We start from the raw sequence: 21,536 nt of genomic DNA, 5'->3' as shown, positions 1-21,536 counted from the left end.
ACAACATTATAACGTTGCTTAAAGCTCACAAGAGTCAGTTTTACATAATATAGGACTTTAAGCAGTAACATACATCACATTTTGTTCATTGTAAACTGCAATATTGATCTAAAATCACTTGAAGAATAGAAACAGGTCAGATGGCTCTTTATAGTGGCATTGTTTTTGCAAAGTGGCTCTGTGACCTATAAGAAACATACATGTGTGACTGCAACTAACTAGAGCAGTGATTGGAGATAGGGGGTAGGTGAAAACAGGAATTTTCAAGTCTCTAACACAACAAAAAAAAAACAACTGCAACTTGGGGTAAGCTAATAATGAAGAAACAGCTTTATAACATGGTAAAAAGCTCTATTAATCTGACTTTACATAATAATTCCCCTTTGGAACGGTACTCCCAAATAACCCAAATACATCCTCCGCGCCCTTTAGCTGACACTTGGGGAAGATGAAAAATTTAGAAGTTGTCGGGATTGCAAAGAAGCACACAAAGTAGTACTAAACTGTAAAAAGCAGTGCGGGGTTATACATTAAGTCAAAGAGAGAAGTGGTTGTCCTGGTTTGCTCTTGCGGTGTTTTCAAACCGTTGTATTGATGTATTTTGTGTTTTCTGAGGCCCTTTCTATACATTAAGGAAGCTTCTTTTACAAGACTTTCACAGAAGTAACTTTATGAGCTGTTTTCAGATTATTTGTATATAAATAAATCTTAATCTAATCCAGTTGGAGACAAATATAACTGAACAGGCACTGGTCTGCATGTGCATGTAGTAACTGTGGTTCATTTGTTAAATATCTTGTATGTACATGTGTTTATGAGGGTGTAGCAGGTGCGTGGTGAACTACACAGCTTAAGTGCGGATCAATACTACCAAGGCTCTGGAGCTGTCGGGACGGAAAGAAAATTTGGCTTAACAATTACAGAGTGCCTGAAAGAAAGGCACTTATCTGGCTGCAGGTGGAGGGGAGACGTTCTGTTGTAAAAGGCAACGTCAAGATGTGAAACATAAACGTGGCCAAACGTCGTGTCAAAGCCTGATCTCGTCACATCTGAGAAGCTAAGCAAGGGCAGGTTTGATTAGGACTTGAATGGGAGACCGCTGGGATTATTAAGTGGGACGTCAGTGGGTCTAACGCACATGTGTCAAACTCAAGGCCCGTGGGCTAAATGTGGCCCACCAAGTCATTTTATGTGGCCCGCAAGAAGGTGAATTAAAAGGTATAACTGTCTGTCTGTCTGTGAGCAGATGTGCCCCAGCCAGACTTTTAAAAATAATGCAGAAATATGCAGTTACACAGACATATTTTTTACATCTAGTCAAATGCATATGTAATATTTGTAACTTGAAATAGTAATAAATACAGAAATAGTTAATTAACAAGTCAAAAACTAACGGAAACTGTTGTTGTTGTGGCAAGGGCACTTCACCCACATTGCTGAGTATGAATGTGGTGTGCGCGTGAGTGGTGGCTGGCAGCATTTTTACCCGGACACTGCGGTGGTCTGGTGCAGTTTTCAGGTCATTAGGCTTGTGTTATGACATGAACCCACATAAAACCGCAGTTGTTAAAAGGCAATCTGCACGTAACCCGCTCGAAGTACGCCCCAGACTCGCTGCGCAGTCAGTATAAACCCGCCGTAACTGTAAAGCGTCTTTGAGTATCCAAAAAAGCCCTTTATAAACCCGCTGCATTATTATTATTACATAAATACTGTCAGCTACGTCTAAAGCTGTAACCGTATATTTAAAACAACACTGGCACAATACTCTTTCAATTGCTTCTCACAATGTTTTATGTGTTAGTTCCAATATAATTTTAATCCTACAATGTTTTCAGATGAGCTGTGCAAGGAAAATCAACTTCCCTGAAAGATCTCTCCTAGTGGCCATAAAGAAGTTTCATATTAATTCAAAATAACATTGACTGAATTTATTGTCTTAATATCTTTTTCAACAGGATGGCCTTGTGTTATCTTGTTCAAGTAGTGTACGTGTATTTGTCTTCAACTTTCTGGAATTATTACCTCAAAGTTGTACAGTAATTTAAAGTTTCATATGTTAATAAATAAGACTACATATTCAATATTTAAAAACATTAAATTATGTGATTTCATCCGAAGCAGTAAAGATGCCAGCTTCGTATATGACAAAATCGTTCTCCCTGCGTCCCATAAGCCGTCCCTCACTGTGCTGGAGTCTACCGCGACGCAGCATCAATAGCAGAATCTCATCACCTTCCCCGCATTTGCAACCAGAGTGAAAAATTCAGACAGCTGCAGAATTAAACTGAAATATCTCACGAAAGTCTTCCTCATTTCCTGAACAAATCACGCCCGGCGGTCCCTGATCACTCCTCTGGGGCCACTTCACTGACACACAAACCTATAGAAGTCAATGGAGGATCCCTGACTCCCCATAGACCTGCACATAGGAGACGCTCGCTGCCTCGTACCCGCTAATGTTGACAGCCGTAGTATTGATGCTGGACCAAGTTTCACAGTGCATCTTTAACGGCACCTGCGGGTAAACACGGTCCAGCTTTGTGAAACAACTACACGTTTAGGCTCTAATGTATTCAAAGTGTTTTCTATAAAGGTTTAGAGCGTAGAGGTTTCTGGTACCTCCTCATTTCTTTGCCTTATATGTTCCACAGTATGACATTAAACTTATTCATATTCTATTTATTCAATTGCAAGCTGTTAAAAACCAAGAAAAACACTTGTTCTTATGGTACGCGGCGTCACTTTTCTGCAAATCTGATCAGCAACTTGACCTAATCGCACCTTAAATCATTAAAATGTATGAAAGAGCACTATCTCTCCTGGAAGCTTTTGTAAATCTGCAAATATTTACTGACCTCTGACCTCTGATGGTGCGTGTGGGTGTGTTTATTTTGTTGATTTATGAAGTTATTTTATTATCCTTTTGCCAGAGCCTTGTATTACACATTGACATGCAGTTGTCAGATGTTTATTGTTAAGATGTTTGTACATTTTGAGCATAGACTGTATAAAGAAGTGGACTAAGTGAGTGTGACGTCACCCACGGCATTGAGCTTCAGTCAAATGAAGCTCATCGAGGCAGTTATGGGCTGAGTTTGGAGCCAAGTTACATATTAGGAATTGAGTAACATGAGTATCATAGCAACCAAAGAGCCAATCGAGAGCAAGGCTGTTGAAAGTTATGCCGTCTGATTTTGTCTATAATTAATGTTCATATCTTGATTTACGGACACAATAGTGAAATAAAAACACCAGAATCATGTGGGTTAATACGAACATTTTAAGACCAAAATGACGAGACTGACAGCAGCATTTACAGAGAGGGGGCCACAGTTTTTCAATGTAAAGTGAATTGGAGCCAGAGTAAGTGGAGGTGGAAGTGGAACACAGTGGCTAGCGAGTTAGCTATGTCCTTTTATATGTCCATATACCGTATTTTCCTAAGTATAAGTCACACTTTTTTTCATAGTTTGGCCAGGGGTGCGACTTATACTCAGAAGCGATTTATAAGTGAAATATGTGGGTTTTTTTTTTTTCATTTTTATGCATTTTTTGGCTGATGCGACTTATACTCAGACGTGATTTATATGTGAAATATGTTTTTTTCTTCATTATTATGCATTTTTTGGCTGGTGCAACTTGTACTCCGGAAAATACCGTTTATATTTGTAACAGTTTTAACGACAAAGCAATAACATCTCCATGAAGACGACCAGGTGGCAAACCCTCCACTAGATAAACCTCAAAATTAAATCTAGATATGTGTTGTTTTGTCTTCTGATCTGGGTTTTTCAACATAAATATTCGAGGTGTACAGCTGTGAGTGATTGGCACAGGTGTAATCATAAACTGCTTCCATCCTGCCCAGATCTGTCAACTTCCCAACTTTGCTCCTATTTTAATGCAAGCTTTCAGACGCTATAATCAGTCTGTTTACAGTTATATTTACTAGACTCACTTCATCATTTTAGCCCTGAAATAGTGCAAAGAATAACGCATTAGCCATTTGGACTTGTTTTATACTTACATGCACATTTATATTTTTTATAATATAACCTCCTATTAGCTTTGATAATGTTGTTCTGGCCGTCATTTATGGAAAGCTCTTTTAGTCAGATCGAATGTGCAGATCTGTGCTCAAACGCCCGGGCCCATTTGCTTTTAGACGTTGAAGCAAATCATTAGTGAGTGGAGTGCACCCTGGCTAATTCCTCCCAAATTGTTGCATTATGCATTAAAGCCTGGAGCTGTTTGAGCCCACCATCAGCATTTAAAATTTAACCAAGTCATTATTATTTTGTTTACTCTATTCAAATCCCCTTTTGAAACTAGACGTAATGATGGCATTGAGACATGAGTCAGATGTCCACAAATCGGGCGTAGCATTGTGAAAATGAATGGTGGGGTTGCTTATAAAGATGATATGTTCAATGACCGTGGGATATTTTAACGAGCCCATTCTACGTTTTTTTTTTTTTTTTAAATCTACGTTATTATGTTTCCTCATCACAAACATACCCCGAGTTGTCTTTTGTTTCGTTTCATTCACACGTTTTTACACACAAATCCTGCGTTTTTGTCTCAAACAGGAAACACTCTGTTGCACGTTGTGATGTCATCGTGTGGTAATACAGGAAGTGCTCCACTGTGTTTTTAAAATCCATGCACCTTCACTAGAATCATTTGGATCATTTCTGCTTGAGACTTGCCGATCTCTACTGAGCTAAAGGTAAAAGGAGCTGGTAACTTGAAAACTACCACTTCATGACATCACAAGGTGGAACAGAGCAGCATTATAACATGGATTAAAGCTCAGAAGAGTATTTTTTGCGTAATATTGGACCTTTAGGGGGTTTAGTCCTCAGACTGATGCAGTAGGGGAAGAAAAAGTGTCAGTGGTGAGAACTAGAGACCCTCACATTGTTCATTGACTTATTTTATGAACAATTATTTTGTTTTTGATGTTTCAATTTTGGATTAATCAGTAATATTTCCTTGATTTTTAAATTGGTTACATGACATTTCTGCCAGCCTTCAAAATAATAGCTCAAATTAAGAAGATTTATCTAATTTCAAGCTATTTCTCTTGTTCCATTGACAGACATTTTAGATTGAACTACTGAGTGAATCCTATTAAATCAAAAATGAAAAATGTCCATGGATCTAAACTACTGAAATCAAGTATTCAGAAGTCATTTTTAGTAATCGAGCTTGTGTGAAATACACAGTTCTTCAATACTTTACAAAGATGTGAGTCTGGGCATTGGTGAATCGCTTTGTTTATCAGATGGGCGTGATTGACAGGTGGATCAGCCAATCAGGGACAGGCATGGTCCGTCCGTACTAAAAATAATCAAGTAAAAAAATATCACAGAGGCTGAAAAACATTCCGTATTTCTGCAGAATCAATGAGCGAAGCACTAAACTCTGTTAATGTGTTGTATTTTGCTGTCCATTACTATTGTTGTATTTATTGTCCATTACTATTGCTGTATTGCTGTTCATTACCATTGTTGGTATTTACTGTCCATTACCATTGTTGGTATTAATAACTTTCCTTACCATTGTTGGCACCTTATCCAATATGATGTAACACATAAGTTGCATGAGTTTAACTCATAGTCCCCAATGTAATCATGTAATACAATCATGAAAAGGAAGTAAAGTATGCTAAAATTAAGAAATAATAGCAGAGGGGGTGGGATTAAATAAGTTTTCTTCTTCCCACTCCTTTTTGGGCAATCGGAGATACTTTTTTTTTTTGTGTGTGTGTGTGTGTTTTGTTTGTCTGTTTTTGTTTATTTTTCCTTGTCTCTTGTATCATGTGTTGATTGACATCGATTGTGGCTGCCTAGGCTATGCAAGAGAAAAGATGTCTATTTGCCCAAGACAAATAAATAAATAAAAAAAAAAATAAAAAATGTGAGGTGAGAGAAATGTGATTTTAGTTGTAAATCTTAAGTGACCAATGAGCTCCTTCGTTTCATGTGTGTCAGTGAAAAAAACAGATCTGATTGGACGATCACGTTTGACCCGGTTTTGAGACGTAATGGAGGAAGTGGAGACCTTTATTTATTTATTTATTTATTTATTTATTTAGAGCACATGTATTGGATAAACTTACTCACAAATTAATCCTTATATAAGCTTAAAAAGTGGGAAGAAGGCTATAATTGAGCCTTGTTCTTTAGATCAAAATTACATTAAGACGATATTATGTCAGTACAAAACAATAAAAAAAAAAACTTTACATGCAATAGTTGAGGTTTTAGTATCAAACAAATGTGAAATAACCATAAAATTACCCAAAAAAGTGAAGGCATTTCCAGTTCTATCCCTATTGCGACGTTTACAACATAAGTTTTCCCATTTTAATTTTGAAACACTTAGCGTCTCCATTCCGACCATCCTGATTATTCACTGTGATGAGTTTTCAAGCACTTTTCGCAACTTTTACAGATCGAAGCGAAGTTTACCATAACAACAACTAACACGCACTTTCTGAGACCCCCGGGTACGACATTTGGATATATTACCCAGTCTTTAACGCAGGTAATGCTTTGTCAGCGTGCAGTTTTTGTAGCTGGAAACGTCGGCTCCTTAAACGTCCAGATGGTCCTGATGGTGAGACCAGAGATGTGTGGAGCAGAGATAGATCCAGGTAAATGAATAAAAGTCCACTCTTCTTCTGCAGTCTGTGGATCAAATTCAGTTTTGAGATGGAAGCACGGAGTCGAGTGTTTACCGGGGCCCGTTCAGGTCTCCCTTCGCCGCTATCAGGTGTAGATCTTAAAAGCTTTCAGACAAGTGACGGTGAAAGCCACGGCCCTGTTGGAGTTGGAGAAGTGTTGGTGGGTGGTAAGTGGAATCAGAGCGACAACGCGGCCAGAAAAGAGAGATAAAAAAAGTGAAAAATACAGTGCAACAAAACACTTAAACTTATCTGACTGCTTGCCCCGGCCTGTAAGCGAGTTTAAAGGTGCACTGTGGCACTTTTATGGAGGGAGGGGCGGCGTCTTGTCTCTATGGAGATATTGCTTTGCTTTTTTATAGTAGGGCTTTAGACGTATCTATTTTGCATTCATGTAATTAAAGTACTACTACAGCTACTGCTACTACTAATACTACTACTACTGCTACCGTTACTACTGCTACTACAGCTACTGCTACTACTAATGCTACTACTGCTACTACTACTGCTACCGTTACTACTACTGCTACTGCTGCTACTACTACTGCTACTACTGCTACTACTACTAATGCTACTACTGCTACTGCTACCGTTACTACTGCTACTGCTGCTACTACTACTACTACTACTACTACTACTACTACTACTACTACTACTACTACTACTACTACTACTACTGTTACTGCTACTGTTACTACTGCTACTGCTGCTACTACTACTGCTACTACTGTTACTGCTACTGTTACTACTGCTGCTATTGCTAGTACTACTACTACTACTACTACTAATGCTACTGTTGCTACTGCTACTGTAGCTACTACTACTACAGCTACTAGTGCTACGACTGCTACTACTACTACAGCTACTATTACTGCTACTACTGCTGCTACTAGTACTGCTACTACTACAGCTATAATAATAATAACAATAATCATAATCATAATCATCATCATAATCATAATCATTCTCTCTCTGAGTGGGCACGCCTCTCCACAGACCTGACCTGAAGCTGACTTCATCGCATCACCTGCTTTTGTCCATGGAGAAAGACAAGTGTAATGCCATACTGTGGAACATTCCAAACGCCTTACCCCTCCACCAGTACACCTGCAGTAATCCAAATGTGTGCAGTGTCAAATATATGAACAGCAGCTCTGTTTTGGGGGGGCGGGGCCTCGTCGGGTTCTTTCAGTATCAAAGACTCGCCAGGATCAAAATATGTTCAAATCTGTCCGTCTGCGGCTCACCCCATTCTCCTGAACAGTGGAAGTTTAAAGATGAAAGTGAGCCAGACCCCCAGGCTCCAGGCAGTTTGATCGCGGCGGCACTGTCCTCTCCACCCCCCTGCCCCCTCTCCTCCACCCCCCCTGCCCCCTCTCCTCCTCTCCTCCACCCCCCCGCCCCCACACGCCTCCAATACAATCAAGTGTAGCCGAGAATACTGAGACACGCCTTCAAAAGCTATTGGGTTACTCTGTTATCGACTATTATTTAAAAGTGCAATATGTTGTCTCCGAGAATGTTCCACAATATGGCATTAGTCTTGTCTATCCTGCAGCTCTTCAGTTACAAGTGTTCTTACTGCGTGCTGACTCGCCTCTCCACAGATCTTTAACTAGAGGCTTGATTGTGCCATATACTTGTCTTCTGGGCGATGTATAAAGTCAAACCAATCAATGCAATGACATGGAGAAAAAGAAAGAAAGAAAGTGATGAACCCTCCACTAGAAAAGTTCCGTAGTGCGCCCTTAATGTACAAGTCACTGACAGTTGGAAAAAATGCATGACTCTTTTGTTTCTAAATATTTTTGTTTTATTTTTCCAGTGCGTTTAGAGCGACCCTTCTGACATTAATCTGAAAAAATACAGCACCGAGGAACGAACCCTCATTGTACAGTGGTACTTTGAGTCAGATGGGTCAAATTCGACATTTTAATACCAGAGACGCCCCGAGCGTAAATGCCATTAAAGGAATAATAAGTGGTTTTCAAAGACAGGGGGCAGTATGTGATCTCCACAGACCTGACTAGTCCTGATTTCTTCCTGTGGGGCGATCTTAAAGAAAAGGTGTTTGTGAATAAACCTCAGATGACTTAATAAACGACTTGAAATGTAATATCGAGGATGAAATAAGAGACATAAACCTGGAAATGCTTTAAAATGTTATGTAAAGTGTGTTGGATCGGGCTGTTCAGGACGAAAACAAAAATGGTGGACACTTCCCCTAGTTTAAGTAGTGATAAGTTCAAGTGTAAGTGAACAATCATAACCGTATATATCGCCAAAAATCTGAGAAGGTTGTTTATCTACTGCTAAAATTTGGTGAGTATAACTTTAGAATTATAGTTATTATACTGAAGATTGTAAAGTGTCAGTGAGTTTTTAGTAGTTTGTTGTAGGATTAGCAGTGTGATGTGATTGGTAGAGTTGTTTTGTAGCCGTTTTGTAGCTCTTTCAGACTTGTATTGTGTTATGATAAAGACGATAGCAAGACCTTTTTGTCCGACTTTGGAGAAATTACACAAAAACGGTCTCAAAGAACAGACTTTCCAGCCACTCTACACAACATGGATACACTCGTTCACTGCCTTAAATCTGTCTAAAGGGAGGAGCTACACAGAAAACTCTGCCTTTCACACCAAAATGGAAAGGAATGTCTATTGGCTGGTAAAGTATTTGGTCTTTAGTTTACACAGAAAACATAAAAAGTACAGGAATAGAGTCCAAAACACAATGGACTTTATAGTCAATTTCCACAGTTTAATGGGATAAAGCTTCGACTCATTTAGCGTTGAAACCTGCCCTATTAAAATGCATAATAAAAAAAGAAAAAAAACAGGATTTCAAACTGGGAATGTTGGTTCTCTCCTGTAAAAAGCGACGCCCATAGAGTTACTGTGTATACCATAAACTAGATGAGATTGGACATCAGAAAACTACATTTCACCCACTGTTAATTTCACTTTGTTTTAGTCCCTGATGCAAACTGTACGCACCCCCTGAGACTCCTGAAGTATAAAGCCTAAATAGTCTTTTGTAAACGGTGCCATGAAATCGAAAAGGGATCCAAATAATTGAGGTTGTAATTGACGGAGTTTGGTGAAATGTTTTGCGTCTTGGCCGGGCTTTTCTTTCTCCGCGGACCTTTTTTGTGTGAGCCGCGGTTGCTTCGACAGCCCTCCCTGACTGTGCAGCCAATTTGTTTTCTCAGATAAAAGTAAATAAGCTGAGCGCGATTTAATTGTGCCCCATTATCCCACCCTCCAGTCTCTCTGCAAACACAACCCCGCTCTCCGCTCCTCCGAGACACGACTTTTGGAATGAATCAAATTAGGATATGCTGTTGTGTAAATAGAAACAGTGAGAGGAGAGGTGGAAAGGGAGGAAATCGCACTCGAAAACATTCAAATCTGAAACGGCTTGGGCAACCTTTTAGCACAAGGCCCCAACAGCGATTCAGCCAATCAATGAAACAAATTCTCAATAAATACAAGTCGTTGTTTTCAATCAGCCTTGCTCGTACTATAGGTTGCGCCGTTGGGATTGAGGGTGGGGGCAGCAAAAGAGACAAAAGATCTTTTCTTTTCTACCAACAAACACAAACACAAACCAAAAGCCATTGTGAATCGTTCCCGTCAGTAGCATCGGCTGTAGCCTTCAAGCTAATTAGATTCTTCAGTGGAACAGCAATAACAAGTTAATTATGGAGCAGGGATATTAGCGTAGTGTATTCCCCCCTCCCCTCTCTCGCGTTTCTCCTCCATAAAAACACTGGATCGTCTCTATCTCGGCCGTTTAAGTGATGTGGCTTCATTTAATGTTTGGTTGTTGAGTCGGGATAAAGAGGTTTGAAGTAGGACGTGCATAAAACAGTTTGTGGGAATTATTTCTGTTTCTCTATCTTTATTCATACAGGGGGACACAGTGACAGCACTTAGACGCTCTTTTGCAAAAACAAACGAGCGTTAAAGTCCATATGAAACGATGTCTGCGTAATCCCTCAGTCGTCCAGGTCTGATCTAAGAAAAATTCAAGTTTGTCAATTTTTCACTTCTACAACTTCAATTTTGTTGTATAAAACGTTAAAAAAGAGGTGCAGGAATGTGTTTCAAAGTTTGTTATCAGATTATTAAAAAGTGATTGTTGCACTAAAGCACCCAGTTTTGCGTTTTCTTGAAGTGTGCTCCATTCTTGTGATGCAAAACAGCCCAAAGCCCTTTTCCCCATCTCAGTTCAGTCCTTCGAGTTATACAGTCACGTGATCAGGTGTTAAATGTTCCCGTATGAATGATTAACACGCAGGTGAGGTATTCCGACAGTCTATGAACTAGTCCCTTATAGATACATTTCATACGGTGCTGTTTTATTCTAAAAGACGGTTATGGCCAACCCACTTTTCCATAGAGAAAACAGTGATGTGCTTCAAATCCATCACCTGTAGTGAAACGAAGGGCCCAGTGAAAGAGCAGATCCAACAATTTGAGCAAACAGTTTTAATTTATGCTATATACTAAGATTTATTTTGTGCATTGGATGAGCTGAACATTTTAATATGTGTTTTAATTATTTGTTTTAAGTGGGTTTAAACAGCAGCTGAATGATTTTGCTGTTTTTTTTTTATATATTTTTTTTTTCATGTATTACTATTGTACCATATTGTTGTTTTCTGCTATTTCTAAGTATTCTTCATATTTCACCTTGACCTCGACCAAAAGTTGTGTGATATTCTATTGTAATATTGTAATTTTGTCTCATTTCTCAGTACATCAAACTGCAGTTCAACTTCACACCACCAGAGGGAGACGTTGCTCTTCACTTTCTTCCACAGACAGCTCACTGGAGTATTACAGCCTCCAGTTTATCATTCTGGGCTCAGTGCTTAAAAGTGCTGATGTGGACCTTGAAGCTGCTCTTTAAAGTGCTGCCTCAGTGTTTTTGGCCTGTGTTTTAAATGCACTGAACCTTTATATGTGATGTGTGTGTGTGTATTTCAGCTGGATCATTACCCCGGGGTCAGCTACACCCTCCCTGACGCCTCCGACACGCAGCTCAACCTGGTCAAGACGCTCTTCCTCGGAAAAGTCTACGGTGAGTCCCACGGAGATGAATCGAGTTCAACCTCGTGAACGCCCAGTCAAAAGTTTGGACACGCCTTTTTTTAAATGTTTTTTTTTCTACCACTTTTTACCACAAGTTTACCACTTTTTACAGTTTATATACACAAAGAAGACCAAATATATGAAGTAAGATATAAGGAATTATGTAGCAAAGGAAAAACAGTTAAATAGGTCAATTGCAACATAAAAACCCTGAATAATAATATAAAAAAGTAGAAATATAGCTATTATAATTAAAAAATATGTTGTTGTATATATTTTTAATGATTATAGCTATATTTCTACTTTTTTATTATTATTATTGAGTTTTTTTAAAGTTCCTAGCTTGTGAGTTGTGTTCACTGACTATGGCAATAAAAGTCTTCTGATTCTGATTTTTGTATATATATGAGGGTCATTCAATAAATAAGGTGAATTGTTTATCTTTTGTTTACTACATTCCATATGTGTCCATTTGTAGTAAATAATCATGTATCTAAAGAAGAACCATGAACAGAAAAGTGTGTCCAAACATTTGGCTGGTCGTGTCTGTCATTCAAACTGCCTTTACATTCTAGTTCTTATTCAACTTATTTAATGCTATATTTAATCTTACAAATCAGCTGCCAAGTCCCACCCTGCACTGTGGCCTATTTAAAAGTAATTTACCTGGATTATAGAGATATAGGCTTAGACTTTACATCAAGTGGAGTTACACACATCGTCTTTTTCATGTTGTTGACATTTTACGTATATATTTGTTTGTTGATTTATAATATTCCATTGAGAAACTATGATTTGCAACTGAATGTATGTTTTTGTCATCTCTGAAGGTTCTAAGTGAAAGATTTAAGTGGAGCCTTATTGTCACTAGTCCTGCAGTATTTGACCACTGTCTGATGTGCATATACTGGTTGTAATTACGCATGTTGTCCACTAGAGGGCTCCAGAGCATTGTCTTCATGAAAACCCCATGACAAAAAGCCAGGTTTATATTTCAAAAAAAAAAAAAAAGCTTCTACTGTTTAATGTGGCCCTGGTGCAGAAAGTATCCAATATTTGCTATGTATGAAAAGAAGTTGAATTGTTTAGCACTATTTATTTTGACTATAATGACCACAGTTGCGATGGGACTAAAATAAGTCTATACAAACATCTGTTATGAGCAGGCTCCTGTAGTCAGCACTGTATATGTTGGTTTGATTGTGGTTAGCTTTTGCATTTCACAGTTTACACGCCCCATATTACGCTATTTTATGATCTATGTAATAATGTTTCCTCATCACAAACAGACCTGGAGTTGTGTTTTGTTTCATTTTACACACGTTTAACGCACAAATCCTGCATATTTAAGCTGAATTCTTCTCTCGGCTCTGAGCAGGTCTGTAGAACCACGCTTCACTTCTCTATTTCTACTTCCTCGTCTGTCTCCTTTGTCCTCTAACTCAACAAAGTCAGTGAGGTTGAAATAATGGCTGCCTTCACTTCACATGCCACAAGTATCGACTCCCTCTTTCCCCGCTGAAACCCCTTTGGGAATAAAGCGCACACACAAAACACATGGGTTCAGGAACACACGCATCGAGTAGGACCATCCATCTCTGCCCAACTAACTCAGCACAGATGCTCCCAGGACGCGCAAGCCAAAGTCACTGTCAACATGATTTCTGAGCTGTTTGAGACCCAGATTTAGAGGGAGAAAGCGCAGAACAGAACAATGGTAAAACACAGTAGAACGTACAAGGAAAAAAATCAACTGTTGGGTCAGTTTACTCTCCAGCCTGTTTTTTGTTCAGGGATAAATGCTCAGCTGTGTAAGACAGAAAGTGCACACGATACAGACACTTTAAAGAAGGGTTGTACAAGCTTTTCTCTTTAATACAGACAAAGCTGAGGGCCGCTTGAGGGCCATGACTGGTCGCCAATACAGTGAATACTTCAAATCTGCGTGTTTATTACAAGTTAAACTGAACACCTAGACCTTTATTCATGCTTACATCCTGGGAAGTAAGTAGATTTTCAGAAATGTACAGTAAAAAGTGCTGTTTAAGGTAATATTGGCCAACTCACCTGTAAGCTTGAGGGCCGAGGAAAAATTGGTCTGAGGGCCGCATTTAGCCCCCGGCCACAGATTGAACATGCCTGCCTTAAAGTGTCTATATTACACTATTTTATAATCTATGTTATAATGTCATTTCCTGATCACAAACAGAATTGGAGATACCAAAGCAAAAAATACTCAAGTAAAGGTAAAAGTATCACCTGAAAAATCTACTTAGGTAAAAGTATTTAAGTACCTGTTTAAAAATGTTTAAAAATGTACTTGAAGAGTAAAAAGTAGAAGTATTTTGCGCAGATTCTGAGCTCTTATAAACCTTCAAATGTAGTGATTTTGATAGATTTGTGCTGAATTTTGTCCAATAGAAACAATTGAACAATCACTTTTTCTTAACTGTTTTTATTTGTAAATTTTTGTTTTACTCAAACTACGAACATTTTCGAGATAAACTTAACCCTAAGCCTTTTCAGCAGGTCTCAAACAGTAATAAGAAATACGCTAATTTTTCAGTCCTGTTCACAAATGTACAGATACTGCTCTCAGATGTACTGAAGTAAAACTAAAAAGTATTCACTTAAAAATGGACTTAAGCAAAGTACAAATACCTAAAATTTTGACTTAAATGCAGTACTTTACAACTTTCACTTTATTATGTCCCACCACTGCAGTGTACCAGACTTATTTCAAAAAACAAACCATTTATTGCTAATACTGGCCCTTCTGAAAATCACTACACAAATCCAACTATTGCCTTTAAAGTTTTGTGCCAACACAGATGTTACTATTACATTACATTGCCCATATAAAGTAATGAGCTGCCTATCGTGTTGCAGATAAAACGCACATTGTAATCTAAACTACTGCTGACACAACTGTGAGCTTTAAAAACTGCAGACGCACAAAGATATTTATGACTTATTGTTTCCAGGCAATGTGAAACTTGAAGAGCATTTTGCGGATAATTTAGCATGATAACACTAAAATGATCCGTAAAAACAGCTCATAACAGTTGCTTACGAGAGCTTAGATGTATTTCCAGCTCCCGAGTACCCGTCTATTATATCCATCTATTTTCAAACGTACCTACGGCGTCACACTGGGTAATTGTTGAGGGCATATGGGGGGAGAACAATAAAGAAAAACAAACAAATTGCTTTCACACAGCGAGCAGCAAACAGAACAATCAGAACAAAAGCTGCCATTTTAGACTTTTGAATCTCATCAGGTCAGTTCCAGCTGGTTGTTGGCACCGCAGTGAAGATGTCCTCTCATTTGCACAAAGACGCACAGAAACCAGTGTCCGGGAATGAGTTGTTTTTTTTTATTGTGATTGCAAAAGTATGTTGTTACATTGTGCTATAGTGCATGATCTGTTTGCTAATCAGAGGGTAACAAGTTCAAACCTTAAGTGCAGGCTGTTGTTGCGTCACGATAGTACATTTTAAAGTACAAATATATTGCTGAGGAAAAGTAAGAGAGTCATGCAAGTTATTTATTCAACCCTTTACAGCTCCACTTAGAACCGTAGAACAGAAAAAACAGAAAATTCACGCGTTGAACCATAAGTCGATATAGTAATTATCACGACAGGCCTACACTCGACCCATATCCCCTTCACGCTCTAAATTAGTTGCAGCCCTACTTATGTCCCACTGCAGGCGAGGTATATGAGGCTGGTTACATCACACGGGGCATCCGATTCAATTTATTTTTGTAGAGCCCAAAATCACAACAGTAGTTTCCTCTTAGGGCTGAACATGAGAGTTAATTTAACCAACAGAAAGTTAGAGAATCAAACAGACAAAGAAAATTAATCAACAGAAAGCAAGCAAATTGGAGAACTGTCCCAGAACATCCCTTGTCCTTAGACCCTCCTTCTCGGCTAGGATAAACAAAAAAAAAAAGATCCACTCCTATGGACAGACAGACTGCAGATGTGTCAATTTGCAGATAGATTTCAAGGATATAGGGCCAGAGTCTCTCAAACCGAACACACTCTGTTCCACATTGTGATGTCATCGTGTGGTAATAAAGGAAGTGCTCCACTGTGTTTTTAAACTCCATACACTTTCACTAGAATCATTTGGATGATTTCAGCTCTGGAATTGCCAATCTCTATTAAACATAAGGTAAAAAGTACTAGAAAAAGTACCTCTTCATGACATCACAAGGTGGAACAGAGCATTTTGAGCTTTGGGAATGTGCAAATGAAACAAAACACAACTCCAGGTTTGTTTTTGATGAGGTAACAGCATTATAACATGAAAAACCCTTTACCTGTGGTTTGTTTACACGTTTACTTGGCTGTTTTGAAAATTAAAATCCGTACATTCAGAATGAGATGTGACGGACATGCATACAAAACGGTTATATATGTTATAATTTTGTCTGGAGTGAGAATATACAATAAAACAATATGCAAAAATATAACCGCTCGGAGGATTTGAAAGCATCCTGAATTTCATTTTGTAATAGTTTTCATCCCATTATTTGATTTAAACCAGCTGTCACTCCTTTATTACTTTCCTCATTCAAAAACATATATGGGAGTCTGGCACATGAATTTTAAAACCTCATTTTGAATCCAAACACTGCTCTAAACTCTCAACCTCCCACCTTTTTCAAACCAGTGATGCATAGCCAAGACCTCGGGCTGCATATCATTGCATTTATTAGCATAAATCAACCCACTGCTATACGGCTTTGCTATCTTTCCGAGCTAGAACAATGAAATATTAATGTTTTGTGGGGCAGCTCTTGTTTAGGGATACAAAGCGGCGTGGTTAGCGAACTGTGCTAGGCTAACGCTGATCATTTAGCCTGTCGTAGCTGTCGGCTCTGTTAGCATGGCCAGGGTCATAGGATTGAGTGTGTTTGCTGCCAAGAGCTAATCGTCCCAAAGTGGTATCGATCAGAGACGCGTGTTTGGATGATTCAGCACATGCTCGGACACTGAAACCGCTGCAGTCGGTTGCTGATACACAAATATACAGTGTGTGTATGTGTGTGTGTAATCTAAACCATGTCAGTACATCAATGGCTCTTGTACACTTTGCGACGCATGTATTCACCGCGGTCATGTTTTGAAATCTTAACTCAAAAGTGCATTTACGGTATCTCCATGGAAACGAGAAAGCGACGCAACCGGGCCAAGTTACAGGTCAGATCAGCGGAGAGATTGAATGCATGTTTTTTAAGGTTTTTGAACAATATAAACACCCATAAATAAATAAATGCGAGCTCAGTCTATTAGTTAAGCAATTATTGGTTGTACATAGAGCTTTACAGCGGTGGTGGCGGCAAGTTGGGGCAGACTCACGGAACCGAGGCTGCCAATCTGCGCCAAACAGCCCCTCCGACCACCGTCAACCACGTTCATACTAAACAATGTGGGTGAAGCGTCTTGCCTAAGGACACAGCCACTGTTTCTGCGACGGGCGCCCCCACTGTGGCGCCTGATTTATTATTATTAATCCTAAACTAGCCATTTGTTTATTCACGTGTCATAAATCCAGGCGCTGCATCAAAATCGTCATGGCAACAATCATTTGCCGGATGTAACTACTGAATCCGACGGCTCTATCTGTTCCCCGTGTGTTTAAAATATCACGTTATTATCCCCAGAGCGGAGTAATGTGCACGTGTGTGTAATCCTAGCCTTATCTCCGCTGTGTATCTTGCAGTTTGCTTGTCCACATTAGCTTTAGTTACACTGTGGATCTTGTACAGGCCTTGTAATGTATTGCCTCGGAGCTCCCTATAGATCACCGTATCCTGTTATAATAGATGGGGCAGATAGGTCGTACATCAGCAGAGGCACGCTCCCACCCAAACCCCAGGACCACAAATCTAACCCAGGACGTCCCGAGTGTGTGTCCCGCGGAGAGATATAGAGACACTGTAAACCTGCTATTAGAGACAGATAGTACTAACCCCCTGTCCTTGTTATAAAAGATCTGTGTATCCGGACCTTATGAGACCACTTTATTCTTTATTCTACCTGTTTGGCCTCCTGTTTAACACGTCATATAATTGCGTATACTTTTCCATTTGGGATTGTGCATACTCGTACAGGAACTATCTCATAATGGATGTTTTTATTGCTTGAAAGTTTATAGAAAAAGATGTACAGTGAGCAGCGTCGCCTCTCTATAGATCTGACCTGTAACTCTGTCATTGGTAGATAAATTTAATGTCATGGTGTCAAAAATTCAAGGCGACAACTCCACGGAGACAAGCAGGTGACATACTTTCCACTAGAAATATATCGATTCTTTAAAAAAAAGCTACAACCAGAATCATCTATGGGATTTTGAATGTGTTTTATTTTACGTACTTTCTCTGCAAGTCGTCAAGCAGAGCCAGGACATAAAACGAACATAAACACGTGTGTAACTGCAGTTAATCGATGATGCAATCAGTAAAGAGCGGAGCTTTGTTCACAAGAAATATGGACGCCACTGCCCAGCACAAGTCTATGGGATTTAAATGTGGTATTGAGAAAAAAAAACAACATCTTCTTGCATAGTGTGACTTTCCTGCTTTAGTTGTAATTGTATCTTATGTAATTCATGTGGACTGGAGTCTTTAATTGTTTGTTTGTGATGTTTTGTCATCACACATTACCAGTTGAAAGTTTCATTCCATGTTTTTGGTTTTTTTTTCTACATTTTATTGACATACGGAATACATCAAATATATGACGTAAGATTGTAATTATGCAGCAAAGAAAAAAAGTTGAATAACTCTACTATTTTATATTGAAATCCTCAGAGTAGCCACCTTTTGCTTTGTCAACATAAGTAGTAGTTTCACTTTTTCTACTTACTTCATATATTTGAGTTCTTCTGTATGGTACTCTAGTCTGATTCTGTATTTTTTTTTTCTTTATTTTTACTACTTTCTACACTTCATATATAAGCAGAAGACATCAACTATTTTATGTAGTAAAGAAAAAAGTGAAATAACTAAATAATACATAATATTTTTGACAAAGCGAAAGGCGGATATTTTGAGGATTTGAATATAAAATACAAAAAAAATAAATAAAATGAGTTATTTAAGTTTTTTCTTTGCTACATAATTCCATACATCTTACTTCATATATTTGACGTCTTCTCTGTGTATATAAAATGTAGAAAAATCTAAAATAAAAACACTAAATGAGAGGATGTGTCCAGACTTTTGCCTGGTCATGTAAATGGACTGGGTCGTGGTCGGCTTCTTTTGAGATGGCCGTTAATACTATTTTTAGCCTTGGCATATCTGCAGAGATGTCAGATGGCCTGGACCAGACATCTGTGGAGCATCTGAACTGCTCCCTGGGGATGTGTTTAGGACATGCTCCAGCAGAGGGGGGCCAAGAGCACTCCTGACACTGCACACTGTTGTTTGACCACAATACTCAAGGTGGTTTCTGCTCTTTTATTCAGACTAATGACAGGTACACAAGAGGAAGCTCCGTCACACTGCACTAGTGAATTACTTCTGTTTTAAATTTGTGTGTTTTATAATAGAAGAAGATGTTATTGCCAGGTACGGAATGGATTTGTGGCCTTGGTTTAGTTTTTAATTTAAAGTTAGCAGTTATGTTTGATGCTATTGTGGATCACATAATAACATAATCCCCTGTTACAGTATTTTGTTATGTCAGTAATGGCGCATTCACACTTGTTTCTTGTTGGGTCCTGGTTTGAGCCCTGTTTAGTCCAGATTTAGACTTGATTTGGTTCTTTTCTAGTTCTGGTCTAGTCCAGGATTCATTCTGAATTTGGTCCCAGTTTAGTTTTAATGTGGTTTATGTGCTGGTGTGAACAAAACCCTAAATTCTTATATTAAGCAATGCAAGTATATAATCATTTAGTTTGATAATTTGATTTCATTTTTTTATTTTTGTTTAAATTTTTTTTTGTCTTGTTTTGCATTTCACAGTTCCCATTTTCATAACCTAGGGTGACTATACATCCCTATTTATCCGGGACAGCCCCAGTTTTAAGCCCTGTGTCCCATGTCCCAGCAGATTTACCCAAAACCATTGATTTGTCCCAGTTTTATACATAAAATGTCCCAGGTGTCCCTATTTTTGACCAATCTCATCACTATCTCTCAGTATATATTGTCATTTGTTTAGCTACAATTCAGAGCACCTACTTGTGAATGAACATAAGAAGAAAAAAAATGCACCAAGAGAAGTCCCTCAGATTATATACTAACCCACAAGAATAGAATAGGGATGGGACAATAAACAGTAATATTGTTTATCGTGATAAAAAGGGTCGACATTAATCATTCGTGTGACATTTGGTTAAGTTGTGAGAATTGGCAGCAAAGATCATCACCATTAAATCATCAGTATTTGCAGAACCAACCTACTTGTCCATGATGATCTTTTACAAATCACTGTTCAATTCAATTCAGTCTTTATTGGGAACACAGAATACCAGGTTCATAGTGAATAGTAACCAAAAAAAAGCCAAAAAACAAAACAAAACCTACAGACATGAACTCCAATGTCTTAGCCAAAGTACAGCACTATAACAGTTGTTTAAATATAGAACAGAAAAATTATAATTATTAATATGCATAACATTTTAAATTGTCAGAAAATGTTATTATTATTGTGATATTATCGTTAACCTCAATTATAATCGTTTTTGTGTCACCAAATTTCAATATTGTCCAATGTTACACTTTTTATTAATACCAACCATCCCAACCCGAGTGTGTCCCTTTTTTTGCATTTTGAAACCTGGTCACATTATCATAACCATAAGTTTGCACTGTATTCACTTCCTTATCCTCACATTGCCAGGCTGGATAAGCACGTGCTAATTGTCCTTCACTCACTGTTTAAGTTGCTGCTCGCTCTTATCTACATAACAGCTTCATTTCCTTGGTCAATGCACGTCTTTTGTGTCGTGACCTTTGGGGCTGGAACAATCAGACCTCCTGACACTGATTAAAAGCCTTTCGGTAGATCCCTTGATAGCACAAAGTACATTTCCACCCTTATCTCTCCTCTGCCTTTGCTCTGTTTTCCTAATCTCCTCCATCTGCTCGTGCCTTTCAAAAGGACCTACCTGTTTGGGTCACTGCTGATCAGACATGGGATGACATCATGCTTTTATATCTGGCCTCTGATTAGCGCTATGCTACGCAACCGAGGTGAGTCCGGATCCGCGTCTGGTGTGGATCCACTCTCCGTGTTTGCTCCAGCTGCTGCGTTGGAGCGGGGGGTGGGACCGCAGTGCAGAGGCAGGGATGGTGAGGATAGAGAGGCAGACGAACATAGAGCTGCCCACTGTTTTATGTAGAGTACAGAGGTAACATTTGACGCAACAGCAGAGTAAAGGCACTAAACAGGTAACTACTATCATATTTTATACTTTATATTGTATGATATGTGTAAGCATGTACCAGGATTAACCAGAATGTAAATCACTAGTTTTTTTCTGTATGTAAAGGAGCTGCTTACTTCATCTACACCAGGTAATATGGATGTTATAGTGGGTCTAATAGCCATAGTATATGTCATTTTAGTATCCCAAGGTCATTTTCTTGTTTATTTACTTGTTGCTATGTGTCTAAACCATAACTAAGGTTTTGGATTGAGTCCAGATTAGTGTCCTGTTTTGTAGAAGTTGCCCTGATGCATACACATAGGTTTATGTTTGCTTGTTTGCTAGTT

General features: G+C 38.7%; 2 protein-coding genes across 2 annotated transcripts in view; one reads left to right on the top strand and one right to left on the bottom strand.

Moving 5' to 3' along the window:
* Positions 1 to 21,536, bottom strand: part of LOC117388392 (lipocalin-like) — a 114,531-nt gene that overhangs the window by 78,642 nt on the left and 14,353 nt on the right. The gene's annotated exons all lie outside the window — the stretch shown is intronic.
* The window catches only part of cntnap2a (contactin associated protein 2a), a 488,742-nt gene that overhangs the window by 455,802 nt on the left and 11,404 nt on the right, over positions 1 to 21,536 (top strand). Inside the window, exon 23 of the mRNA XM_033985829.2 lies at positions 11,689 to 11,782. Coding sequence (XP_033841720.1) covers positions 11,689 to 11,782 — 94 coding nt within the window. The remainder of the gene's footprint in view (positions 1 to 11,688; positions 11,783 to 21,536) is intronic.

Source organism: Periophthalmus magnuspinnatus, chromosome 20, assembly GCF_009829125.3.
Source record: "Periophthalmus magnuspinnatus isolate fPerMag1 chromosome 20, fPerMag1.2.pri, whole genome shotgun sequence".
NCBI lineage: Eukaryota > Metazoa > Chordata > Actinopteri > Gobiiformes > Gobiidae > Periophthalmus > Periophthalmus magnuspinnatus.
Note: the sequence above shows the minus strand (reverse complement) of the source record. Positions and strands in the feature narration are given on the sequence as shown.